This window comes from Oratosquilla oratoria, chromosome 6, assembly GCF_046742065.1.
Source record: "Oratosquilla oratoria isolate Oo_2021 chromosome 6, ASM4674206v1, whole genome shotgun sequence".
Classification (NCBI taxonomy): domain Eukaryota; kingdom Metazoa; phylum Arthropoda; class Malacostraca; order Stomatopoda; family Squillidae; genus Oratosquilla; species Oratosquilla oratoria.
In genome coordinates this window covers 36,206,970-36,229,469 of record NC_134782.1, presented here as the reverse complement: position 1 = coordinate 36,229,469, position 22,500 = coordinate 36,206,970, and the positions used below count along the sequence as shown (strand labels likewise).

The following is a 22,500-nucleotide window of genomic DNA, read 5'->3' as shown; positions in this document are numbered from 1 at the left end:
TACCACCTATCGTCTCTATCCATAAAGTTATCTCATCTTCTCTTAAAAGAACCAATAATCTCAGCGCTCACTACAGGGTTACTAAGTCTATTCTATTCGTTAACTAAACCAGCTAACTAAACTAACAGTTAACTAGTTAACTAAACTGTTAACTGTTAACTAACAGTTAACTAGTCAACTAAACTATTGCTAAACCAGTTCTTGCCTGTTTCCTCATTAAACCTAAATTTGTCCAATCTAAACCCATTATTACGAGTCCTACACTGCTGTCTTAATATGATGACCTTGATATGAGCAAGAGGCATATACTGAGGTCGCCCAGACACATGACAAATATATCTTGCTTGTTCCTCAATTCCTCAAATGGGCAAGGATAACATAGCATCCGAATAGACTCTCGACTTTCACTTGCAGGTGGAAGATCACATGTACAGAACACATGTGGATCGAGTACATTCTGTAAGCAAGTCAGTCTTCGCTTATCCTTTACTGAAGTGTGAAACATTCATGATTTTATTGTGGATTCCGCCTGGTTGTTCTGTTCATCTCTGGTGTCTTCTCGTGGTTAATCCGTGCCGTAGAGCGTGCCACTATTCGTTTTCTTTTCGGTCACCTTTAGGTTATGACGTTTGTCGTCGTGGCACCAAACGTAAGAGGAAGTAAGTATCCTGACCTTTCTACCTCGACCACGAGAGGAAACCAGCGGCACACAATGCAGCCTCACATGCAGCTGCACACACCAATATGTATAATGCATTTACATGAACAGAAGGCCAATGACAGGAAGACTCCACGTTGTAGTCTTTCGGCGTGGGGGCGGGGGGATATTAAACTTTTTCCTACATGGGTTCGCGAATCTCCATAACGTATCAATACCCTCGCCTTCACCAATGACGCAGCCCTGAGGGCTGGTACTTGGTCCCTGAACTGGGTCAAAGATATTTCTATCTATTTTTTTCTTTTTACCAATTTTTCACATAAGGATAGAGGAGAATAGGCGATTACTCCTCTCCTTGTTTTCCTCATGTAGCCATAGTTATCAGCTAAACAACATGTCACTAAGGTTTGTTATCGATGGATTCAAGGGAAAAAGCATGTGAACTTGGCACCTTCAAACGTGACATCATTATGAAGGACATCAACATAAAAAAAGTGAAATTTAAAATGTATTTCCAGTCAGCGTTCCTGTATGGAGTAAAGTGATGCCCGGAATGAACTACTGATTGGGGGAGCAAATGCAGCCTGAAGCGTACCAATAAGTTTTGAAACGAAGAGACCTCGTGACTATGCGGAAAGAAGGTAAGCATATCTAGGACAGACCGGGCTAGAGCGTCGCTACTTCCGGCGGAGGTTGAGGTGACGACAGTTCGAGTTGCGCCGCCAGCGAGTTGGACCAAGGGCATGGTTCATACAATTTCACGCTACAAAGTCCTCTGTAAGGGGCACAGTCTTAGGCTCCTGATAGAGGGAGTTCGCGACGTTAAACTTAATCATCACCGATATACTTAAAGAAAATAAGGAGAACGTGGACCAGAAAGTATATATCGACGATAGAGGGAAGAGACTGTGTTACAAGTAGAAAAAAGATCTTGGGGTCATCTAGAACATGGTTTCTCAACCCTCTTTCCCAATTACCCCATACTTATGTATTACTGTTGCTTAACCTTCTGGGGACCCCTTTAACACTAAATAAAATCAGTAGGCATTCACTAAATAGTTTTTAGTGTGTGGCTCCGATTACGAAACTCTGTGGTTCCATATGGAGGTTGAGAACCACTGATCGAGGTGACAGGTAAGACATAAAGGACAGGGACAATTGGTGAGTAATACACATGCCCTCACGCTTGATGTAGTAATCTGTGTCGATCAGGAACACCAATAGACTGAGTGTGATACAATCATGTAATAACAGCGTCATACCAATAGAATTTTCCTCTAGGAGAGTGAGTGAGGTAGAGAGGAGGTGCAGGGCAAGGGGTGCCGTGTGCCTGTCAAGCTACGAGAGAAAAAATAAAAAATAAACATGAAATACATACATACATACAGACATATATATATACATACATATATATATATATACGTATATATATATATATATGTGTGTGTGTGTGTGTGTGTGTGTGTATTTGTACATAATAGTATAATGGTTTAAGTCAATGCTGCACTAATCACGTGCGGACCGTAGGTTCGAGTCCTTGGACGTACCACGTTTCAATTTCTGCGTTGCCTCCACGGTTTTTCCGATGTTGATGGGTTAGACTTAAAGTGTATTGTGGTTGATAGAATTGTATATATATATATATATATATATATATATATATATATATATATATATATATTTCTCCCAGTCTCTCCGTAACTACTGGTTTATAATTCTGTTTACTGTTCCCTTCTATGGTTTTGTATTCTTCTTTCACTTTTAAATTTCTTTCCATCACCTTTTTTAACTATGTCTTTCACTATATCTTTCTGTATAAAATAAGTCATGTTTCTCGATAGAGTGAATTAAACGGAGGTAAGATTTTTCTTTTCTTCCCGAATAATATTACACTTGGCTTGTCAATTTACACCAAGGGACTCCCAACTGGGATCCTCAATCCACTCACTAAGCCACCTCTAAACCGACATCACGATTTTATTAATTCAATGATTTTTACTGTTACAACTAAGTGCCTCCCCCAAGGACGTGACTTTTCTCCCGTGTACCAATAAAATTTTCTCCTCCGCCCTTTCTCCAATCAGAAATACTGTTATAACGTCTTATGCAATACTGCTTACCCAAGCAATCACGATATCGATGCAGAAATGGCTTACTTTACTTATTGTCACATCAGCATTAAAATCTGTTCCCTAGCGGTTATAAACTTTAGACGAGGAGCGAGATTATGCAACTCCTTCGCGGCTGTTGTTATCAAACATCCTACACGTAAAAATTAAATTCTCGCCACCTACCCCTCTATCTACCTTACTTATATACCTTTATCTACCAGCCTCTTACAATATATATATATATATATATATATATTATATATATACATAAAATTATATATTCATATAATGCATATATGTACATATAATTACATATATATCTATATGTATATATGGATATGTATTTGAATGATCATATGAATATATATATAAAATCATACATAGAACAGCAATACATAGTGATGAGGATCACTGTCTTATCCAGGAATCACCGTTGAAATCACCCATTACCTCACCCTTTCCTGATTTGCTGCTAATTGGTACCATGTTTTTCTTTTCTGTTTTAGATTTTTTACATACTCATACATGCACACACTCACACACGCGCGCGCACACATACAGACACAGTTCTTCGTTGCAGTGGTAGCGGTCCGGGTTCGATTCCCGCCCAGGGCTGAAATGATATCAGTATCACTGCGCTGCAAGCCGGCATTCGAACTCTCACGTTTGGGGAATTCTGTGTGTGCAAGCGTATGCGTGTGTGTGTATATAAGGTTACTGCATACCCATTGATCAGTCATATATGAGCTCTGAGCTCTCATCCGGGAGGATAACATCTGTCGATCATGAGTCCAACACGTAATCCAAGACCATGGTCAATAACACACACACACACACACACATGCAGTATGTGTGGACAAGAAATTCTGTAACACATATTTCGCAGAATGTGAAAGATACCTCTGAATTTATTATTATTCTCGGTGTGTTTTCCTTACAGTTCAGAATCCTCTTACTACGAGTACCTTTGAAGCGTTTCGATGACCTCGCCGCAGTCGTTCTCGCCAGACACGTATTTCGACTCGCCCGAACATTCTTCTTCTTCTTCCTCCTCTTCAGTGGTGAAGGTGGTTTTCCTCTCCATGCTCCGTTACTCGGTGGTTGCTCAGGACGGGAATGGCAGGTTCTTCAGGAACATGGAACTCCCTAATGTAGGCCTTATAGTCGCTTGCAGTCTCCTTCATTCTTATGTTCTTATGAGGGAATGGCTTATTCTTTTTCAGCGGAACTATACGACTTAGGGACTGGATTTACATTTCCAGGGAGATGGATCTTGGAGGGCAGTTGAGGCTTTTGTCTACTGTAATTATTTCACCCCTGGGCGGGAATCGAACCCGGGCTGCTAGAGTAGCGGTTACGATCACTACCACTGTGCCGTCGAGCCGTGTTTGCATTACATGACTGCAGTGTAACATGAGTGAGGTTTTATTATTATTATGTGTCCGTGGAATGTGAGTTCTTTCAGATCAGTACCCACTGGCCTTCTAAAACAGTGGTTTCCGAGTTATCATATATGACGTCCCCTCTTTTGCTTCCAGCAGACCCCCATATAACCCCCTACCTTTTTCACATTTAAATGAATATATTACATATATATATATATATATATATATATATATATATATATATATATATATATATATATATATATATATATATCTTAATGGGTTAGGGTGACTGATAGAATCATGCTTTGCACATATGTAACGACAGATACAAAGGATTACAAAGGCGGAGCATGCCGACAGGAGACCTTTTGGTCCATATCTAGGTCGGATGCGAAAAAAATAATAATAATAATAAAATATTAAATAAAAACTATAATAATGTAAATAACAAATAAAATACATAAATAAATGAATAGTTATAGTTAAATACTAAACAAACAGGTAAATAGTAGATAATAATAAATTGACATAACTAATAATAAATGAAAATCAGACAGACAAATGATAACAAAACAAAAACAAATAATGTAAAATAAATTATAATCATTACAGCATCTTGCTTAGGTGTTTATCTAAATGATTCTTAAAGCTTCGAACTGAACTACATTGCACTACCTGTGCAGGAAGTTTATTCCATTCATTAACTACACGGTTGGCAAAGTTGTTTCTACCTACTTCCAAATTGAATCTATTTCCGGACAGTTTGAGACCATTGTTTCTTGTCTGATTCTCATTCAATGTGAAAATTTTGTCACTTTTGATGTTGTCAATTCCCTTTAAAATCTTAAAGACCTGTATCAAGTCACCTCTGAGTCTACGTTTTTTTTAGGGAAAACAGATTCATATGTTTTAGTCGATTTTCGTATGATTTATTTTTGATATTTGGAATCAGTTTTGTGGCTCGCCGTTGTACTTTTTCCAGTCTGTCAATGTCTTTAATGAGATTCGGTGACCATACGGAAACAGCATATTCCAAATGTGGACGAACTAACGATTTATGTAGCTTGTTAATGAGTGATGGACTTTTGAAATCAAAAGATCGCGCAATGAGTCCTAGAACCTTATTTGCTTTCTCAGAGGCTGAAATACACTGCTTGGATGATTTGAGGTCGTTACTGATAATTACGCCGAGATCTTTTTCACTATCCACTTTTGTTAACGAATTTCCAAATAACTTGTAATCGTACTTACTGTTATTTTTACCTATGTGCATTACCTTGCATCTACTTGTGTTAAATTTCATTAGCCACTTTTCAGACCATTGCTGTAATTGATCTAAATCTTTTTGAATATCTAATTGGTTTGAGTGATCATTTGCCACTCCGCACAATTTTGTATCATCAGCAAATTTGGAAACAGTAGATTTTAGTCCATGGTCTATATCATTTATATATACTATAAATAGAAGTGGCCCAAGAACGGAACCCTGAGGAACTCCACTTGTAACATTTTTCCATCTAGAAGTTTTTCCATTTAAAACAACTCTCTGTTTTCGACCATTCAACCAATTACTAGTCCAACCTAATAGGCTACCACTTATTCCGTGTAAAGCTAATTTAGCAAGTAGTCTTTCGTGTGGGACGGTATCAAAAGCTTTTGCAAAGTCTAGATATATTAAATCTATATTGTTTCTTTTGTCATAATTCGAGATAACTTTGTTGTAGAATTCGAGTAAGTTAGTCACGCAAGAACGTTTCCGTCTGAAACCATGCTGGCTATCATTTATCAAACGGTTACTTTCTAAATGATGTTCGATAGCATCTCTGATGATAGTTTCCATTATTATTATTTTTTTTAATTATTTAATTCTTTTTATCGAACATTGTTTTTTGAGCAGATTATTTCACGACCCCCCCCCCCCCCCTTGTATCCTCCTCACGCCTCTCTGGGGAGGGGGGCGCCCTAGTTTGGTAACCAATGTTCTAAAAGAAACATTATTTGCAATATAAGGAAATCAACAAGTAAATGAATAAGTAAATAAGTAAATGGATAGATAAGTAAATGAATAAATGAATGAATGATTCAATGGATAACTAGGTGAATAAATCAATAAAGGAGAACGGCAAAAGGACAAATCATTTTGTCAGGACAACAAAGACAGCTGCAGATCGCGGAGCACTGCATCACTCGTCATCTTTTTGTTGTCTTGTTCCCGTGGCTGTTCCACATCCGAGTCAATAGCTTCGGCGTCCACAGGTGTTCGTAAGTGCCAGTATGCACATCTGTGTACTAGAGACAGATGTTTTCGCTAATGGCGACGAAGGAACAATGGGACCTGGAACTCCCGACAAAGAGGAAGAGTCATTCCTTCCCCGACGTCGTCTTCGGTACACGAACTCCCGGCCCCACGTAAGTCAGGTCTCCACTTCGATTCTGTACTGTGAAAGACAAAAATATCTTTCCAGGTTTGTCCAAGGATAGGTTAAACAAGGAGAAACATTATGAGAGTCAACTGGAGACGGTTACCCGATTCTCGTAATGTTTCGACATGGTTGATCCGTCATCTACTTTGATTCTGAACAGTATAGTAAAAAACAAAAGTATTTAATGATTGTATTTGACATATGAGATTCTGAGTGGAGGAAGAACAATTGAAGATGGGCTGGAATTCTTTTTTGCTTTAATGTTTCGACCGACTCGACCTTCTTCAGAAAACTGTCTACAAACAGCGTGAACTTTAAATTTATGCACACTGGAATTTGGAAACTCGGAAAAAAATGTCTTCTTAGGTTTGTTCAAAGATAGCCGATTCTCATAATGTTTCGCCATGTTTTCATCCATTTTCGGACAAACCTGGGAAGATATTTTTGTCTTTAAATGTACCTGATTTGGTCGCTTCTGTCCTGTTTTTATTATAATTATTTTTTGTTTTGATTTTACTTATTTATTAATTTCTTATTTATTTATTTAATATCATTATATATATATATATATATATGTATATATATATATATATATATATATGTATGTATATATATATATATATAGTTCTGTATATATATATATATATGTATATGTATATATATATATATATTATTTATTTATCTATCTACCTATTATCATTATTATATATTTTTTATTCATATATTTATTTATTCATTATCATTATTATATATATATTTTTTTTTATTTATTTATCTATTTACTTATTTATTTAATTTTTGCCTATCCTGTGCCTGTGTTTTTTGTTTGTCCTGGATCTGTGTTTTTCGTCTTTGTCGTTTACGTGTCTTTTGCCTCTCTTCAGTAACTTTATTTCACTGTTTCTGCCCTGTATCTGCATTTCTTGCTTCTGTTCTTCATCTGATTTTCGCCTCTTGTTCTGCATCTCGATTTTTTTCTTTCCTGTCCTTCATATGTGTTTTCGCTTCTGCCCTGTATGCGCTTTTCACCTTTGTCTTGCATCTGAGTTTTCTGTACAGAAAACGTTGCAGGAAGTGTCTGATGATGAATAATGATTTTATTTTTTTCTTATTTGCGCTCGTCCCCCTTGCACTATCGATGTATCCAAACGAATTTATTTAGCAGAGTGGTAAGATAACAAAGACACACATTCAAACACGGGAACACACAGGAGGAACAAATGTTCGAGACGTGGAGACGTCATTTGTGTCACTGAAGCATGAAGCCCTAGATCTTCAGGATGGCAACGCGTTGCCTTCTCTTGAAACAGTCCCGTCCTAGAATACCAGCCAAGCCACATATTACAAAAGAACCCGACGTTTGATTTTAGCCCGTCTCTCATATACCAATTTCGACTTCACCCCGACAATTTCATTTAACCGAAAGAAATACCAACTACCATTAACACATGTCCCGGGTTGTACTTATCATTACAGCATGGTTTCCGCCAGACTACTTCATTCATCTCTGTGGCATCCTGTCATGAAGAGGTGGTGGTTGTGGCGTCTCATCTTATATATTTATTCTGTTTTTTTTTTTTTTTTTTTTTGAGACGTTTTCCTTCCTCCGAAAAAGGCCTTCTGACTACTAACTTCTCACCTTCTCACCCTCCTCCTGTTAGACAAATGTCTGTCAGTTTTTGCGCCTCTTGACCACATCCCTCCACTCTTCCCTGTTCAGGTACATCACACTTTCCTCCACCTGCTGCAATGAGAGACCCCTCGACTGAAGGGTGGTCTCGCCACTGGTGTCTTGTCTCCAGATGTCCTGTCATAAAATCTCGCTCTGACCACTCAAAAGGATATATAATCTGCTACTCAAAACCTTGTCCTCTCACCCTCAGGTTCTGACGTCTTTCTCCCCATCCCATCGCATCGCTCGATACAGCTGCAGCTCCGTCAAGCAGCTGAGGCAGCTTCCTTACCCGTAAACAGCAGATTGTAGTTTAACTACACCAGAAACATGAAGACCCTGTTTTCAGTTTGCACTGTGGTGAGTATTTCGTGGACTCTGGTCCTTTGTTCTTCGTTGTCTGGAGTCTCCTAAGTAGAGAGACCATCATGATGTTCTTTTAGAAGTCTGGGGGTTCTTGCTGAAGACTGTTTTGAGTTACATAAGCGCGCGCACACACACACACACACACACACACACACACACACACACACACACACACACACTCACACAGAAACACACACACACACACATGACACGATGGCGCAGTTGGTAGAGTTTCCGGCCGCTTCTACGGCGGTCCGGGTTCGAATCCCGCCCAGGTCTGAAATAATTTCAAAATCGCTGCGGGTCGTTACTCCAACTCTCATGGGCGGGGAGTTGGGTGTGTGTGCGTGCGTGTATGGTCACAGCATTACCTACCCATAGATAGGTCGTATACGAGCTCTGAGCTTTCTTCCGGGAGGGAAAATAGCTGTCGATCACGAGTCCAACACGTGATCCAAGACCATGGTGAATGACACACACACACGCACACACACACACACACACACACACACACACGCGCGCGCGCGCGCGCGCACACACAAAACTAAGGAAGAAAGAGTGAAAATAAAAGCTATCGATGAAATAAAGGAAGAAGGAGAAAAATGGAGAAAAAACAAGACAGTCTTCGTTAGAAGAAGGAAATGTAAGGGTGACGTAATTGATGCGTTCGAATTGATGAAAGGAATAGATACCATAAGTAGAAGAGGTGCATTAATTTAGGACGGAAACGCGTGAAGAGGTTTCAAGGAAAGAAACTGGAAATGATCGACCATTCGAAGACTCGTAAACGTGAATTATATCTTTACATATGTCGCATGTGAAAGATAATGTACTCCATGATACATCGAGGCCGTGATTCTTATTTTCTTTTTCTCTTTCTTCAAATAGATGTTCCTCGCCACGGTTCTCATGGCGGAAGAGGTAAGTCATCCTAAAATTTCGACATGATGTCATAAATCACAAAACAAAGTTTGTATTTGGTAATTGGCTAGTAGTGATTCTAAATCTATTTTGATTGTGATCAGAGGCCAAAGGGTTGATGTGGTAGTTCTAGTGTTGATATTCTAGAATGAAATTAGACTATAATTAAAACAGATCCTTGGATTAGTATGTGCAGTATATTACGGCAAAATTGCAGGCAATGTGAAAAGTAAAATTATATATTACAGTAAGATAATTATGAATGTATTTCATAACACCATGGAGGTAATAGTAACACTGCACGTTCCCTGTATGCTGATGATACTATTACAGTTTGAATAGTTAACCAGTGTCTTCTGACTTTCTTCTCTTCCACTGGAAGGCTGTGGAATTCTCTTTCCCTCTTTTTATGACGACTTGGGCTTTTTCAAAAAGGAAATTTGTCTTCTCTTTATTTTTTTTTTATTTTTTTTCCGGAGCATCCCTATGATGATATTTAATTTTGCACTCTTTGGTCATTTTCAATCTTCTTTGATACATGTGCATAAGTAAATTAATAGATAATTAGAATAATTAATTAATTAATAGATAAAAAGTATATTATCTAATAAATAAGTAGATAAACCAACCAAATAAATGAATTAATAAATATATAAATAGATAAACAAATAAATGAATAGATGAATGGATGAATAAACAAATAAATAAGTTAGTAGATTAATAAAGGCACCATAGCATAAAACCTGGACACTCTCCACGACTACAGATGACGTAACAGACCAATAACCCTCTAATGAACGACGACACAGGCGAATCAGACCATACATCACTTGTGGCCCGTCCCACAGCATTGAGAGCCCCTCCCCCCCCCCTATTATCATGACTTGCTGTCCACAAGTGTCCAAACAAGTGATCCCTTTCTTAGGTGCCATTGTCATCAAATTGTTTTATGCACCACGTCATCCTCTACAGCGATGATCTTTTGTGTATGATATATGATATCTGTTACCACTACCCCCTTCATATCTGCACATGCGATAAAAGTATGATGAGTTGAGAATGACGTAGTCCTTGGTGCATATTGGATATACAATTCCTTTATTTACTTATTTATTTTTAACACTTCGCTCATAAGATCGCTTCTCATGATAACTATACTGAGGATGAAAGACTTAGTGGGAGGGAGAGGGGGAGCGGTTAAAAAAAGGTAACGGATTGGCATTAGTCGGCTTATTAATAACCAATTATTATTGACATTTCAAAATTTCCTGGGCTATAGCCATTTTCATCGTAGTTTATGTATATATATATTTTCAAAATATCATATATAAAAGTACTATAACTTTTCACTCCCTCAACATGAGGGTAACATTTCTCATAAATATTTCTATATATCAATATCAATAGCTATCAATCCTTTTGTTTACATGAGCTTCATGTTTCGTTACAAAAAAGAAAAGAAAAGAAAAAGTAATGATTTTATTTGTTTTCAGGATCCTCACGGCTTCCAGCACGGTAAGAAATTCTTCTTCCGTTCTTAGGTTACGTGATTTCAGTCTAGATTTATTGTGTCTATGATATGTTTATTAACTGTTCAGTGATCGAACTCCGCTTCAATTAGGGACCTCTTAGGCTCGTTTCACACGTATCGACTTTTCGCCGTGCGCTGTCCACGACACGACGTCGTGCTCTCAAATAACCATGGGTGTCTATGGACGCTTTCACACGTCACGACCACGTGTGAAAGCGTCCATAGACACCCAGGATTATTTGAGAACACGACGTCGTGTCGTGGACAGCGCACGACGAAAAGTCGATACGTGTGACACGAGCCTTAGAACGTTATACGATGCGATTATTCACTAAAGCTAGAAAATCTTTTTACCTAGGATTAGAAGTGTTGGTATACAGGAAGGCTTAGTTCGATAATTGCAGAATTCTTATGATCTCCGACTCTTTATTGAGCCGTATTCAAATATGTTAAAGGCTTTAACATGGGTGATTCAGCCAAGGTCATCATATTAAGACAGCAGGGCAGGACTCGCAGTAATGGCTTTGAATTGGACAAATTTGGGTTTAAGAAGGACATAGACATAAACTGATGTACCAATAAGGTGGTTAACGAATAGAATAGATTAGTAACCCTAGTAAGCTCTGAAATTATTGGTTGTTTTAAGAAAAGGTTAGACAACTTTATGAGTGGGGATGATAGGTGTTAAGGTAATGGAACTGCCTAGTATAGGCCTTATGGCCTCTTGCTGCCTCCTCCATTCTTATGTTCTTCTGTTCTTTATTCTTAACAGGCGGTGATGGTGTCCATACACGACAGTTTGAGGAAGAACATAATCCAACTTTGTCTGGTAAGTTATAAGAATACTTTAGTTCATTGTTTTCTTAAGTGAAAATGAAAAGAGAGTTCCCTATGCGATGTGTCTCAATTGATAAAAAAAATCAAAAGTTAAACTCGATGGCCGAGTGGATTAGAGCGTCGCTACTTGCGGCAGAGGTTGAGACTACGGCAGTTCGTTCCTTTGCCGCCAGCGAGTTGAACCAAGATCATGGTTCTGAAATTCTACACAACTATGTCCTCGGCAAGGGGTACCGTAAACCGAATTATCAACCATCAAGTTCGTAGTACGTTACAAGTTATTAATTCTCAAGTTTCCTTTGCCTTGATTTTTTTTTTACCTTTAGATAGATAAATGTATATACACTCGTATTTGCTCTACACCCACACCCATACATATATACACGCATCTTAGCACAAGTACACACATATACAGACTACTGAAGAACATAGAACTGGCTTTCCATTACACGGGTGACAGTATATAATGGTGATGATCCGGTTTAACATCATGAACTCCCCCTACCATGAGGCTGAGAGGATGCCCCTTACAGAGGACTTTATAGCGTGGAATTTAATGAACCATACCCTTGGTCCAACTCGCTGGCGGCAATGTTCGATCTGCCGTCACCACAACCTCCGACGCAAGTAATGACGCTTTAATCCGTTCGATCAGCGAGCATCCTGTGAATATGAATGAAATTTAGTAAAAACAAAAAAGCAGCGGCCATATTGATTCCTAGCCACGCAGATAAAACGTATGATGAGAGATCGAATGCATTGGGCCTACCATAATTGGAAGAGAGAAGGGCAAGAGGTGATTGATAGTGGTCAGGACATTAAAAAGAATAAATCAAATTGATAGGAGACGTTATGGTCTGGGCTGAAAGTCGCGAAGTCATGGTAACATGTAGGAAAAAGAAGGGGAAGAAGAAGAAGAAGAAGAAGAAGAAGAAGAAGAAAAAGAAGAAGGAAAAGAAGAAGAAAAAGAAGAAGAAAAAGAAGAAGAAGAAGAAGGAAAAGAAGAAAAAGAAGACTAAGAATAAGAAGAAGAAGAAGTAGAAGGAAAAGAAGAAGTAGAAGAAAAAGAAGAAGAAACTAAAGGCTTTCAAGAAACGCAGCTCTTCACACAGTATCAGAGAAGCTAACACTGCCCAATCTAAATCCATGAGCCATATCATACTTAGGTATGGTAGTTGTAGGAAAAACAAAAGGAGACAGGATCTCACTAGTACATCTCCTTTCCAGTACATTAGGACTAGTCATGTTTGCCTGTGTCTTTGTCTAATTCAGCAACAGGTTTTAAACTAGGTTACTTCAATACTCCGTCACCACTAGGTGTTTCAACTTGTAACATATACTCGTATACTACATTTTCCTTTACGATCCCCAGTAACGATTATTACCTTCCCAGGAGTCCAAACACATAGGGCAAAAGTGACGGCTTCGGCCGCAGCTACTCAGCGCCTCCTGGCGTAGGCTCCTCATCATCTACGAGTGGTGCTTTGCATCCTTAGGTGTCGAAGACCCCATTTGGGACTAAACTGTTGTAGATAGATTCAGACTGTACCGCCAGGGAAAGAAAACCAAGTGACAAAATACCAACCTGAAGAAGCTCGACAGAGTCTGCAGAGCCTTTCTCTTGCAAAAGTTATTTTAGAGATTACAAAGGATTACAAAGGCAAAGCATGCCGACAGGAGACCTTTTGATCCATATCTAGGTCGGATGCAAAAAAAAAAAAAAAAAAAAAAAAAAAAAAAAAAAAAAATTCTCTTCTTCCCACGAATCACCTGCTGCGCCTGTCGTTGTTTTGCAGGTTGCTTGCCCTTCAGCCCTTATCTAGTATCTACAAGATGAGAGACAAACAAAAGTTGTCTTTCCTCTTCATCTTTAGAAAGACTTAAAAGAAACAATGAGTGGGCAAAATAATTTTTACCGCCAAACTGACAAAATATCAGAATTTGCTTATTTTGGGAAAAAAAGAGTGATTTTTGAAATGTTATCTTTTTATATTTACTAAGATTTCTGGGTTTCCATTTAAGGGATGCCAAAGGAAGTCACCGCCAACCTTGACGTGGACCTGTCTAGCCCTGCGGATAACTTCATTGCTCTCATCAACATCTTCATCAACATGACCGACATCGTCTACCGCCGATCCAATTACCTAAGTGTCAACGTCACAGGGGAACTTACTGCCAACGGAACCACTAAAACGATGCATAAAGAATCAGTCATCAGCATGTGTGACCAGGCTAACCAGGAGCTGGGTCAAGACTGGCTTAGTCTTCGAATCATCAGATGCATACGATTCCAAGGAAATGGCGTGTTGAACATGACTTTCCATGGCATACTCAACGAGCCCGAGGTGAACTTCTCCTCTTTCAATGCCACCATGGACTCCAAGTCCCCAGCGTTGGTGCAACTGAGTCATACCTAGGCCAACATTAGCGACTCTCCATATCCCCTCTCCTTCCAATCTGATCTAAACATCCCCGTCAACAAAGAATAAACATGCCAGAACGGTTAACCACGATGCCTGGCTTAAAATAACACGCCGGGTATTATTTGTTTTTAATATTTTTACTTATCTTTCCAACCTTGACTACCTTCAGGTATAGCGCTATACTCAATTTTAGCGAGTTTGGGAAAAATTAGGCTTATTGTTATGGCGATGGCAGTAGCCGATTGTTTGCAGTTGTTGCCATAAAGAGGGTCTAACTTTTCTCAGACCAACTGAAACGGTGTCAAGTACAGTATCTCCTATTCTACACGGTCTAGTGCTAATTAGAAGCTTTGAGCACAAAGATAGATAAATAAATACATAGGTAAACAAATCTGATAAAGACGTCATATCAAATTGTGTAAATTTCACATCTTTAAACAAAAGTGGGGCACACAGGTAAATCAAAAGTCAGAGGGGTCATTAGCAAAAGAGGATTGAAAACCATTGTCCTTAAAGTTAAAATCAATACTGATTATGTATGATCAAAAGTGGAGAATGAACTGTCCGTGGAAAACCTGAACTGAGATTATCTGTGTTTCATATTTCACCTTTATGACTTGGAAATTATCTTTATAGTAAGCTTTGTTATCTTTTTCCATACTAATATAGTCATCAAATATACCGAAGCCCTTTTTTTATTTATCATCCTAACAGGAAAATATCAGCAACTTGGCAGTCGTGAAAGGCCCCTTGATTGGATGGTCGTTTCAAATAGGACCCGTGTACATCCTTTATAACCAATCAGAATACAATAAATTAACTTGTTTGGTTCAGTTAATTTGACCTGCTGTGGTCCAGTGGACACCTTTTGCACCAGACATCTTCACAAATTGGATCGAAAACTAGTGGGAGTGAGTTAATATTCAGAGAAGTTATTTAGTGTTGAAGTGGTCTTAGAGACATCAACGCCTAAATCTGGTAGAGCTTTGCCTCTCCTCAACAAATGAATGACTCCGGGTTATCGACCTTTAACAAGAGCGATGCAGGCAAGGTCACCATATTAAGAACAGGGCAGGGCTAGTGGTAATGGATTTGGATTGGACAAATTTAGGTTTAAAAAGGAAATAGCCAAGAGTGGTTAACGAAGGGAATAGACTAAGTAAACCAAATAGTGAACGCTGAGGCAATTTATTGTTTCAGGAATTTAAATGACTTTATGAATAGAGATGGCAGGTGGTAACGCACATGGAATTGCCTTATGGTGTCTTGCAGTCTCCTCCATTCCTAGTTTTTTTGTTTTTGTTTTTGTTTTTTAAAGAAAGGACAACACCCATGGGGCTACCAACGCTGCAGGAAAGAAGAAAAGGGTTGACATTTCACAAAATTCAAATGGGGAGAAAAGTCTAAAAAAAAACTTGAAGCTAAACTTACATATGCCTTTAGAAATAGGAACAACAAGCTATGTTAAAATCCTATTTCATTTATTGAGAAATTAGAGATAAGGCTAAGTAGCCTACACTTTCTTCTCTCACATCTACTTTAGTTACCCCTATGGACCACAGACATGTATCATTCTTTTATGTTTAGAGACTAAACTCCACTCAAATAAGAATGCTGATCACTATTAACTTCTGCTATCTTTCTTAAAGCTTTCTTTTGCCATCTCTCCGATGCAATATTATTCTTGAAGACAGAGGCGTAGGTGGCAAATCTACATCCATAAACATGAATGAATTACCCATTTTTTCATCATGAAGACTTAAATCCTACTAGGTCTCCAATTCGGGCCAAGGCTGCTCGACATGACACATCTGCTAAATCTGAAAAAAGTAACATATCACAATGGCGGTATCCACTCTCGCCCGACAACTTTTCTTCTTCCTTGGTATGATTTTCCGATTAATAAAGTATATCTAGCAGCACCTCATAACCAAAATTCCCACCTGTTAGTTATGGTGATATTAACGAAACCAAACGTAATGTATTTGAGGATTAACTTCACTTTTTTCGAACATAACTAATCAATTGAAATCCTTACCCGTCTTCATTTTCAATCGCGCCTCGATCTTCTATGCTCTGGGTTCGAATCTTACACTCCTCTTCGATTCCCAGCAAGCGTATTTTAGGGCAAAAGGTGACGGCTTCGGTCAGACAAACCAGCGCCTCCTGGTGTATACTCCTCACCTTCTCAATCTTCTAATCTCTCTAAAAGATCCGACGAATCTCCTGTCAATTTCTCCATCACGATCTAGATTATAGGCTACTCATTTCCCTTGGCATAAGGTCATCCTCAAGAAATGAATGAAGGCCAAGCCTGGAGTGATAGAGTCAGTTCGATGTGTCTCTGGTTTCCGTGAAAACGATTGAAATGCATCTTGTAGGTGTTCGTGGAGTCACTCGGCGAAGGAAAACGACTCGACAAAACGATTTGACAGCGACTTCTGCTGCTGGGCCGAATGTCACCAAGTCGTAGCCACCCGAAGAAGCCGTCCAGCTGGGAAGAAGAGCAAATATATGAATAAAAACGAAAGAGAAAATAAATATATCATCTTTGAATTGGCGGTCATCCATTGGGGAAATAACATTATACATAATCAAATACGTAAGTTAACTCGGAGTAGAAAAGAGAGAGAGAAAGAGAGAGAGATGAGGCAAACTGTAAGTGCGTGACGTCTCGGATTTCATAAATGGTTTGTTACCATAAGTGAGTAAGACCTCCCACAAATCATTTGGAATGTGGAAACAATACCAATTGATGGAACACCCTTGAACAATTTATTCATACGAACAACTCTACTACTTCCAAGAGAGGCAAAAAAGTCGAAAATTACTTTTGTATTTGTGAGGGTGTGTACGTGTGAGATCATAACATTATCCGTAGATCAGGGCATATGGCTTATGGGGCTCTGTCGATAAAAAGTGTAGTACGTGATCAAAGATCATGATGAATCACACACACACCCCAGGAGGCGCGTATCTGTGGCCGAGGTCGTCACCTTTGCCTTATGCGCTTGGACAGCTGGGGCAGGTAAAAGTCACTGCTGGTATTGGGAGAGAATTGCGAGACTCGAACCCACAACTACGTAGATGCGAGACTTACAGGGCAGGAACTGAAAAGAAATTGGAATAAAAATGGAAGTGGAATGGAAGAAGAATTTAGATGATAGAAAATGGAATAAAATTATGATGATTTCCCCCCTAGGTGCCAACCGTATTCTTTAATTCTTTTTCTTTCTTTCTCTTTCATTGAATGATCGAATGCCGTTGAATAGATGTCACGTGACAATGCAGTTGTCATGGAAACTATAACCATGAAAAGTTCGTTCTGTGTTGATAACATGTTGTTATGTTGTACTTGACCATTCGTTGTTTGTCAGCTGTTCATAACTTACGCCGGTCACAGTTGATTCACTTTTAAACTTCCACAAATAAGGACAACTTTAATTTTCACTGTATGAGCAATATAATTTGCAAATCATACCAATCGTTTTTTATCTATTTATTTAATAAAAATAACCATCTCTATTCCAGCTGATTTGGAATAGAGATGGAATAGTCGACACTCGGAATGGAATAGAAGATACTTGTAATAGAATGGAATAGAAAATGTTTTTCAATCAAATGGAACCTTCGAAACATCCATTCCATTCCATTTCTCATCATGCCCAGTCCTTGGGAAATCATGGTGAAATTCAACTCAACATGCGCATGCGCAGGACGTGCAGGCCTCGGAGCCAGGGTGACCAGATTTTGGATAATTATGCTAAATTTAACATTTTCCCTAAAACAATACTGTATATATATAAAATATGGCAGAAACCGAACGTATTAAGAGGAAAAAATATTTAGCATTATTGTTGCGAATCTAGCATTTCAACTGTCGTCTACCCAATTCCAGGTTGAGAAATCTGGTCGCTCTGCATGGGGGAACTCGGGCTGTTGCTCTCTATCCGCCTCCTCCCCATTTCTGGCTCACCTTGTTGGCCACTCTAATTCGCGCTCTCTTTCGGTCAAGGCGGGCTGTATTCCCACTCGCTCTTGCTTGAAGTTACCTTCGAGCTACAACTACGGTTTTCGATGTTGTGTTATTTTCTTACGTGGCACCCACCCATGGTACGAGCCTTGACAGAGTTTCTTTTATTTAGTTTTGCTCTGTTTTGTTTGGTTTCACTTTATTTTGCATTGCTTTCTTTCATTTTCTTTTATTTTATTTTATTTTCTTTCAATTAATTTTCTTTTTCTTGTCTCGATTTATTTTGTATTATTTTATCCTATTACTTTTTTGGACTTGTGGGTTATATGTGTCTTTTTACGTTAGGTGTGGCCCCCCTAGGTAAGGTTAGATTAATTGGGTTAAGTTTTTGTAATTTGTAGATTTTTCTTTCCTCCAACAAAACTTGTTTATTCTGCAGTTTAAGCTAAGCTAACGCAACGTAACATTATGTAAAGTAATGTAGCCTAACCCAGCCTTACCTAACTTGTTCACTTTTTACAATACTTTTCTAAAATGAAATCACAAGTACATGTAGCTATAATAAAATCAAGTTGCAATTTGATATGTAGTAGAAGAAAATCCACAAGTAAATCTTTATTTTTGCTAATTATTTATTTATTTGTTCATTAATTAATTTATTTATTTTGTATTTTACTTTTTGTTTTCATTTTAATTTGTTTGGTTTAGTTTTAAGTTCGTTTGATTATTTCACTTTACTATTTCATTTTACTTATATTGTCTTACTTTTATTATATTTCGTTTTGTTGTTATTTTTATTTTTTCCTTGGGAGGGAGTTGCGTGGAGTTAACTCGAGTGGACTTCTCATTTTCCTGCTTCCTTGCCTGTGCTGTGCCTCGGCCAGGCGTCCTTGGCCCAGTTGTTTACGGGTCGTTACCCTGAACCAAACTGAGTTCCTCGTTAGTTCCATGCTGCCTAACCAGCTTCTGTTCATTTGTGAGGGTTGTGTGTTGCGTTATCTTCCTCGTGTGCTTAGCCCGTTTTTCATTAGTTAATGAAATATGTGGATTGTAGTGGTTTTCACTTTTTTCTACTCTAATGCAGTTGTTGTTTTATTTGATGTTTTTAATGTTCTTAGTATTTTAGTTTCTTAGTTTAATGTGTTTTTCTTTTCTTTTATTAAGGTGTTTTAACCCCTACAGCGTCAGCGGCATACGTCGTATGCCGCAATTGTTTTATGGATTGAGCGTCAGCGGCATACGTCGTATGCCGCAATTTAAAAAATTCGCCAAAAATAGGCATTACGTCGAGGGTCAAATCTGTGGTAATGACCAAGTAGCCCTATCCATTGGCTATAAAAGGCACCTAATTTTTTTTATTTATTGACAAAACTGGCAACCCTGGCAGCAATTTTTCGGGGGTAACTTGGGGTATAAAATCGGCCTTTAGGACGTAATTTAGGCGATTCTGGTGTACGAAACGAAGTATGAGGAGGTGAAGTTGTACTTCGACAGTTAGGCAGGTGCTATTTAGTACGTATTCAGACGTATAGAACTGGCAATTTCGCACTGCCAATTTTCGTAATAAATGCGTAATACAAAATGTGGCCGGGCAATAATGGTGTGATGGATGCTTACTAAAACATTTACCAAAACAATAAGAAACACCACAATCACCTATCCTCCATGAAATTAAAAAAAGGATACCAAAGAATCAATTTATCACATAACAAAGTGATAAATATTTGCCCCCCAAAAAATCCACAAAAACTATTTATAAACGTTTTCCGTAAGTGTCACACTAGTATGGGCGACTTTACATTGACTTGAAACATCATAAATGTCAAATTCCTTCACTCTCTGAAATTCTAAGCTTCCCCGCAAAAATACGACCTCGTTCAACCCGCGTGAGGAGAGAGAGAAAGTCTACGGGCGTTTTACCTAACTTTCGCACGTAAATCTCCACAAAATCTACCCAGTTTCTCCTTTTCTAGGCTAAGGGGAATCAAAACAAGCAATATTTGTTGGTTTTACATCATTTTAAGTTGATTTAAGCAATACAAGAAATCTATTTTGGCTCCGACGCTGGAGGGAGGAGTATTATACAACATTCGCCCAGCGACGTACGGTGTTTGTATTTTTGTTTTTACTGGGCCATTGCGTACGTAGACAAACACGTATGTAGTTTTATATTTCACGTACCCGTGGTTTGGACAAACATGTACTAACGTTGTACATACGCACGTGCGTTCGTACGTGAGCATGGAAGTACGTATCCTCGTATCTATGTGGTAAGGCGCATGCGCGGCTTTGCATGTTAGGTGCGTTTGATGGCGTGTATTTGTCAACGTAGGTACTGTACATGGCCGGCCCAAGTCATTATGGGACCCTAAGTAGGATTGATTTGGGGTCGTCCTGAATACCACCATCACAAGTACTCAACTATTAATTGTGTTTGATCATTTCATACACTATAAATGCATCACTAACACACCCACCCATTCAGCATTCAGTTACCTTATATTACACATTTTCAATTAATTTAGTATTTTCCAAGCGCTCTTTGGAGCCCCAAGCAGACGGTTAGTTCGCTTATACCTTGGGCCGGTATTGGTACATTGGGTAGGCACGTATGTACTGTTACTTGTTTATAGGTGTCTATGTATTTACGTAATCGGAGAATCAAGTGTATGTGATTCATCATGGTCTTAGATCACGTGTCGGTCTCGTGATCGAAAGCCATTACCATCCTAGATGAGAGCTCAAAGCTTATATGGCCCGATATATGGGTAATGTTGTGACCTTACACGCGCACACCCTCAGCTTCAGTGTATGTTCGTATGTATGTGTGCACTGTGCAGCCATGTATGTAGTTTTTACTCTCATACATACACACACGTTCTTGCATTGACTTGGCTTTAATGGGTTTGTTTACTTTTTACTTGATTCCCTTCCTCCCCTACCTCCCACCACCTCCCCCTCCCTTCCCATTCACTTTCCAGCCCACGTGACCATAGTGGTAGAGGACGTGTTTGCAGTCAAGAATGCAGTCCTCCTTTTTACTTCTTCTTTTTCTTCTTTATTTTCCCTGACTTGACGTTTCCTTCCGTGTTAGAAGAAGCAAAGGGGGCGGAGGGGGGGGAGGGTATTTGGCCAAGAGGGCGTTTTCAGCTTTCCTGCTTTATCTTTTATCCTCTTTGGCGCCGCGATGGCTGTCCGGGCGAGCCAGCCCTTTATCTGTTTAGTGATACATCTAAACACCGCCTCTTTTCTCTGCGCCTGAGAGGCTGCATCTGGGACAACGTGGGCTGCCTTATGTGTACGGGGGAGCTTGTGGGTTGACTGAATTCTCTGTCCTTCCTGCTTGCGAAGGCTGAGGGGGGGAGGGTGTTAAGTTGCATCTCTCTTGCCTTCTCTTCCTCCTGTCTTCCCCGAGCCCTTTCCGGGAGGTGGGGCTAAGAGTTAGATGGTTCCAAGAAGTTGGAGCCTTCTAAGTTTCCTTGTGGCGTAGGGGAGGGGAAGGGAGGGAGGGAAGGGTTCAAGATGCATTTGCCGATAGATAGTGATCCTATCCTTTGAGTCATCACTTCGACGAAGAAAAGAAATAACTGAAGTGGTTAAGAGAAGGGGTTGGAGAAATTACAAAGGATCGACATTCTACTCTGAATGAAGATTAGTCCCCAGTCATAAAATGATGACTTCTGATTTTTAATTCGTAGGCAGGTTCGGGGGTGCTGTCAAGAGTTTCCCATATTTCCCATATTTCCGGATAGAAATGTCATTACCAGTCCCAAATCGAATGAGAAAAGAGGATTTTTTTTTCTTCTATTTATTTATTTATCTATTTATTTTTGCGACAGGTCTAGCTAGTCGTAAATAAAAAATTGCTCGAGATTCTCATTGACAGCCTTGGTGAAGGTCACTTCAGCGTGCAGGACTTGAGGTGCTACAGGCGTTTGGTGAGTGGGGGAGTGAGTCGCTCAGTGTTAGAAGTGACGTTAGAAGGGTATTTATCCCCCCCCCCCACACACACTTATCAGTATTCGCCCACGTTAAGAGCGACAGATCCCCTCTGACGGAAAACTAGTCCCCACTGAAATTCATTCCCATACTCAGATACACGAAAAAAAAGGTATTAAGCCATATACTAAAAACGACTGATAATCATGAAAACGAGACAAAATGTGTATTGGTTGGTACCCTTCAGACCCAGTCTTT

General features: G+C 39.1%; 1 protein-coding gene across 3 annotated transcripts in view; it reads left to right on the top strand.

Moving 5' to 3' along the window:
* Positions 1-15,013, top strand: part of LOC143026389 (uncharacterized) — a 128,531-nt gene extending 113,518 nt beyond the window's left edge. For all 3 annotated transcript variants that reach the window (XM_076186673.1, XM_076186672.1, XM_076186675.1), the window contains 5 exons: positions 8,464-8,612; positions 9,507-9,539; positions 11,033-11,054; positions 11,843-11,899; positions 13,930-15,013. In XM_076186673.1, coding sequence (XP_076042788.1) covers positions 8,583-8,612; positions 9,507-9,539; positions 11,033-11,054; positions 11,843-11,899; positions 13,930-14,324 — 537 coding nt within the window. In that variant the 5' untranslated portion in view covers positions 8,464-8,582 and the 3' untranslated portion in view covers positions 14,325-15,013. The remainder of the gene's footprint in view (positions 1-8,463; positions 8,613-9,506; positions 9,540-11,032; positions 11,055-11,842; positions 11,900-13,929) is intronic.
* Positions 15,014-22,500: the final 7,487 nt, after the last annotated feature.